Source organism: Microcaecilia unicolor, unplaced genomic scaffold (genome assembly GCF_901765095.1).
Source record: "Microcaecilia unicolor unplaced genomic scaffold, aMicUni1.1, whole genome shotgun sequence".
NCBI lineage: Eukaryota > Metazoa > Chordata > Amphibia > Gymnophiona > Siphonopidae > Microcaecilia > Microcaecilia unicolor.
In genome coordinates, this window is record NW_021963895.1 from 25,282 (window position 1) to 31,281 (window position 6,000).

General features: G+C 50.9%; 1 protein-coding gene across 1 annotated transcript in view; it reads right to left on the reverse strand.

The window, feature by feature from the left end:
• The window catches only part of LOC115459700 (serologically defined colon cancer antigen 8 homolog), a gene marked incomplete at both ends in the record, with an annotated part of 29,152 nt that extends 23,391 nt beyond the window's left edge, over positions 1 to 5,761 (reverse strand). The window contains 2 exons of the mRNA XM_030189503.1: positions 5,387 to 5,472; positions 5,606 to 5,761. Coding sequence (XP_030045363.1) covers positions 5,387 to 5,472; positions 5,606 to 5,761 — 242 coding nt within the window. The remainder of the gene's footprint in view (positions 1 to 5,386; positions 5,473 to 5,605) is intronic.
• Positions 5,762 to 6,000: the final 239 nt, after the last annotated feature.

The window sequence follows — 6,000 nt, forward strand, 5'->3', positions numbered from 1 at the left end:
CAGAGTCCTGCGCACGTCCAACAGGTGCAATTGCCCAAAAGATTCTGGAAACTCCTCCTCGACAAAGGAGGGCAAGAAAATAGGTTGGTTTAGGTGAAACGCTAAAACCACCTTAGGCAAGAAGGAAGGCACGGTCCAAACCGTGACCCCGGACTCTGAAAACTGCAGAAAAGGGTCTCTACAGGACAGCACCTGGAGCTCTGACACCCGTCTCGTCGAAGTAATGGCCACTAACAAGACGGCCTTCAGTGTCAAATCTTTCTCTGAAGCACACCGAAGCGGTTCAAAGGGAGCACCCTGAAAGGCCTTCAGCACTAGCCCCAGGTTCCAAGCTGGACAAGGTGCACGCACGGGAGGACGGAGCCAAAGCACCCCTCTAAGAAATCGTGCCACATCCGGATGAGCAGCTAAAGACACACCTTCAACCTTGCCACGCAGTGAGGCCAACGCTGCCACTTGCACCCGCAGGGAATTATAAGCCAAGCCTTTTTGTACACCATCCTGCAAAAAGTCCAGAATCGGCGAGACAGGAGCCCACAGGGATGTGATCTCTCTGGAAGCACACCAGACTTCAAACTGCGCCAAATCCTGGCACAAGCCACGGAAGTGGTGCTTGCGGGCTTGCAGGAGAGTGGTAATTACTTTATTGGAATAGCCTCTGCCTCTCAATTGCGCCCTCTCAATCGCCAGGCCATAAGACCAAATCGGCCGGCGTCCTCCATGGTCACCGGACCCTGTGACAACAGGTTGGGAACCAGAGGTAACTGAAGGGGATCCTCTATGAGCATCTGTCGGAGGTCCGCATACCAAGGCCTCCTGGGCCAATCCGGGGCGACGAGAACTACTTCTACTGGATGCAGCCAAATCCGTAGGAGCACTCACCCTATCAAGGGCCACGGAAGGAACACATACAGTAGGCCCAGAGGCCAGGGTTGAGCCAAGGCATCCAACCCACTTGGCACATATCTGCAGGAACACTTCGTCTGCAAGTTCCCACTCCGCTGGATCGATCTGATGCCTGCTTAGATAATCGGCTTGCACGTTGCTCTGACCTGCAATGTGAGCTGCCGACAGAAACTGTCGATGCAGCTCGGCCCAGTGGCAAATTTGTTCGGCCTGCGCGGCTAGAGCTCTGCACTGAGTGCCGCCTTGTCGATTTATGTAGACCACTGCTGTCGTGTTGTCCACAGCCAATCCTTCCAGGGTCACTTGAAAGGCCAGAAGCGCCTGAAACACCGCTTTCAACTCTAGGCGGTTGATGGACCACTCCGACTCCTCGGGTGTCCATAGACCCTGGGCATGCTTCCCCTTGCAATGTGCGCCCCAGCCTTTCAGACTGGCATCTGTCACCACTAGGCACCAATCGGGGAGCGCCAGCAGCATTCCTTGCCGCAGCATGCTGTCTGAGAGCCACCACTCCATGCTGAGTCGGGCCGCAGGGAGCCAAGAGAGTCTGCATTGGTAATCCTGAGATACTGGAGACCATCTTTGGAGTAGAGCATACTGTAGAGGTCTCAGGTGCGCTCTCGCCCAGGGCACCAGCTCCATGGTGGCCGTCATCGACCCAAGCAGCTGGTCAATGTCTCAAGCTCGCGGGCGGGGCATCCTCAGGAGCAGACGGACCTGATTCTGAAGCTTGCACCGCCTTTGCTTGGGTAGGTACACATACCCCGAGGTTGTGTCGAACCTGGCCCCCAAATATTCTAGAGACTGCGAGGGGGTCAGGTGACTTTTGGCCAAATTGACGACCCAGCCCAGAGATTGAAGTACTGAGACCACTCTGGCTGTTACATGCTGACTCTCTGCAGCAGAGTTTGCTCGAATGAGCCAGTCGTCCAGGTGAACCCGAATACCCTCTCACCTTAGAAAGGCAGCTACTACCACCATAGCCTTCGAAAAGGTGCGGGGAGCTGTGGCAAGGCCAAAAGGCAAGGCCCGGAACTGGAAATTCTTTCCCATCACTGCAAACCTCAGAAACCTATGCTGCGGGGGCCAAATTGGAATGTGCAAGTAAGCTTCTTTCAGGTCCAGAGACATGAGAAACTCTCCTGGCTGTACCGCCGCAATGACGGAGCACAGGGTTTCCATGTGAAAATGCCCAGGGACTTGTTTAATTCTTTAAAGCCCAGAATAGGGCGAAAAGACCCTCCTTTTCGTGGCACCACAAAGTAGATGGAGTAGCGGCCGCAGCCGTGTTCGGCGGGAGGTACCGGGGACACGGCCCCTATCTGAATCAGACCTTGCAAAGTCTCATCTACCGCCGCCCGTTTGGCGGCAGAACCGCATCGGGACTCCACAAACACGTCTCTTACAGGGGCGTCGAATTCTATTCTGAAACCATCTCTGATCAGGTCCAAGACCCACTGATCTGAGGAAATGTTGGCCCACTCCTCGGCGAAGAGGGAAAGACGTCCTCTGATGACAGGACTCGAGGAGAGGGCCGGCGCACCATCATTGAGAGGGTCGCCCCTGAACTCCAGGCCTTGAGCCAGTGGCTGTGGAACGTTTGTCCAAGCGAAAGGAGTTCCTCTGCTGAAAACGGACACGAGAAGTGAACCCAGCAGAACGCCCCGGGCGGTACCTTCAAGCTTCACGGAAGCGAGGTCTGTAAGAGGAGTGGACCGCCGCACCCTTAGAGGAAGGCCGAGGCCTATCTTCGGGCAAGCGCTGGGGTTTAGCCTCACCCAGTCCCTTCACAATTTTCTCCAACTCCTCACCAAACAGGAGAAGGCCTTGAAAGGGCAACTTCAACACCTTTGCTTAGAGGCCATGTCCGCCGCCCAATGCCATAGCCAAAGAAGACGGCGAGCCACCACTGCTACTGCCATGTGTTTAGCCGAAGCACTGACAATATCATAAAGGGCGTCAGCAAGAAATGACAAGGCCGACTCCATCCGCGGAGCCACATCTGAAAAGGGCTCCGCTCCATCACCGGGCTGTTCCACTGCCTGTTGCAACCAAGCCAGGCAGGCTCTAGCAGCATAACAACTGCATGCAGACGCCCGAATAGTGAGACCTGCAAGTTCAAATGAGCGTTTAAGTGCTGACTCCAGTCTACGGTCTTGAATATCCTTCAGGGCAACACCTCCTACAACAGGGAGGGTAGTTCTCTTTGTCACAGCTGTGACTAGGGCATCCACTTTAGGCATAGCAAAGTGAGCCATATGCTCCTCACTCAGAGGGTATAATTGCCCCATAGCCCTGGAAACTTTCAAAGGTCCCTCGGGGTCAGCCCATTGAGCCAAAATAAGCTCTTGGATGGAGTCATGCAAAGGAAAGGCTCGAGCAGGCTTTTTGTTACTAGCCATCCTAGGATTCACAGAGGAGGCTGTGCCACTGGCAGGGTCCTCAATAGAGAGAGCCTGCAGGGCATCAGAAATAAGCGCTGGCAGCTCATCACGGTGGAAAATCCTTACCGCGGAGGGATCGTCCAGATCCTGAGTCACTTCTGCACCAGACTCTGGCTCCTCAGACCATGAAGGCCTGCCAGAGTCCTCCAAATCCTCGCAGCCCAACCATGGGGGGGAAAATGGAGTTGCAGCACTCTCTGAAGGGGAATGAGCCCTTCTGTGCTTCATATTCTGCCAATTATCAGGGAATAACGCCTCAGAGGGCATACCCAGGCTAGAATCCACCGGGGGGGGGGGGGGGGGGGGGGGGCATTAGAAGAGGCCAATGCCGGGCTTTGTGGGAGAGCTCTTTTAAGCATGTATGCTTTATGCATTAATAAGACAAAATCAGGGGAGAAAAACTCACCCTGGGCACCCGGATCTCTGCCGGGGCTAGTAGCTCCCATATCAGCCTCACTCCGAGGCCTCCCCCGGGCTCAGGACTCTCCGTCTCAGCGGAGGTCGCGCCATGTGGTAAATTCAAAATGGCGCCCGCTGCCAGCTCAGAGCGCGAAGAATCATCGCTCGCCATGCTCGGGCCGGCTCTAACATCTGTACAGCACGATTTACAGAGCCCCGCTGCTATCTGCGCTTGCCACACTTGGAACAGCGCTTTACTGTCTCCGCAGCCATCGTCGAAAACGGCGGTAAAATTCAAAATCGCCCGGATCGCGGGCCCACCCTGGAGGAGTCAGAAAACACTCTTACCTCACTGGACAGAGTATCACAGCTCCGGTCCCACAGAAAAAGGCAAGGAAAAACCTCTGTTCCAGCGTCTAAGCGTTTTTTTTTTTTTAAACGCTGTGAGGAAAGCAGAGGTAAATAGAACTCTGGAGGCTCAGGTGAGTGGGAAAGGCAGGGAAAGGGCGAACCTATGTGCCTGCATCCACTGTTGGTGGGGAAGGACAGGGAAAGCTAAGCAATGTGTCCACATCCACGGAGGTATGGGTAAGGCAGGGAAAGGGCGAACCTATGTGCCTTTGAAGTGAAGCTGCTATAGCCTCCAACACCCCTGCTAACAACTGGCAAAAGCACAGGAGCAACCTCCAGGCAGATTTTAGATGGAGCTCGAAGAAGATGCAGCCACTCTGCTAGGGGAGATAGAGAATACTGAAGAGAGGCAGTGGAGCAAGCTGGTATGAGGCACTGAAAAAAGTGTGCTCTCTATCTCCCTCTGCTGGTTGATGGACACAACCCACCTGTAATGGCTGCATCTGCTTGATGACAAGGAATGTTCAGTTCTTAGCAAAGTTTGTGATGGTCTAGGGCAGGGTTTCTTAAGTCCGGTTCTGGAGTACTCCTTGCAAGTCAGGTTTTCAGGATATCCACAGTGAATATGCATGAAGATATTTGCATATAATGGAGGCAGTGTATGCAAAACAAGTTAATGCATATTCATTGTGGATATCTTGAAAACCTGACTTCCAAGAGGTTCTCCAGGACTGGACTTGGGAAACACTGGTCTAGGGGACCCCAGAAAAACAGAATGTGGAAAACTAGGAAGGCCATTAGGGTTGGGGGGGGGGTGGATTAAATGAAATGTGCAGGCAGTAATGGAGGAGCAGAGCCAAAAAAGAAAAGGAGAAAAACCCACCAAGTCTCATATGTATCAGAGTAGAGAGTGGGGCAAGGAATTCTGAAGAGTGGAAGTCCCTAATTGCTATGTTTCACTCTATGAAACTTTCTACACAACAGAAGCTGGAAATCATTCCCATCAGGAATTCACTGGGCTATTTTTTTTTGTGGGGTGAGGGGCATATTGCTCTGGAACCTCTGGTCTGATTTGGCCCATTTTTCCCACATGCCAAGTATCATCCCATTCCATTATATTTTCAGAGTTATTTCATCCCCAAACAGACAGCCATTATTGAACCCTTTTGTACAATTCTTTCAAACTTTCATTGGGTTGGAAAGAAAAACCCTCCAAAAACACTCAGCCTACTATTTATGAGAATAAAATCAAAACTATAAAGAAAATATCAATTTGAAGTACATACAGTAGGTGATATTTTCCGTCTCCTAGGTGATGATGCTTTATTCTCTCTCTCTTCTTGCTCTCGCAACAGAGCTTTAAGTTGATTAACTGTTAATAGAATGAGATTTCAAATCTGCCCATTATCAAAACACACAAAAAGAACCCTCCCTCATAACTGATATATATATTTATTTACTTTTTCTAGCGATATCTATTCAAGCTTTGCTAAAGAAGCACTTACCTGCATGACTGTGCTGAAGCTCTCCCCAGGCTTGGTCAGTGTTATTTTCTTCAGTGCTAGGGATAATAGCAGACTGCTCAAGGGAACTCTCTTTCTTCTTGGGATTCCTCTGTTCTATTGCATCTTTCAGTTGCTGGATGCTTGTATTTGCACGTTCTAGAAATAATTAGCCACAATGCAGGTTAGCTCTCTCTCAACTTACCTCCCCCAACCCTTCATGCCAAATAAAAGAAAATAAATGTAAAATTTGTTTTGTTTGATACTACCAAAATACAAAAGAGGTTTCATAATGAAACAAATGGTTGCACAGGTTGCTTTTGATTTATACTGACAATTGCTATAATTATTTTAATTTCCAAATATTTAAAAAATCTTACATTTGCACACAATTTAAT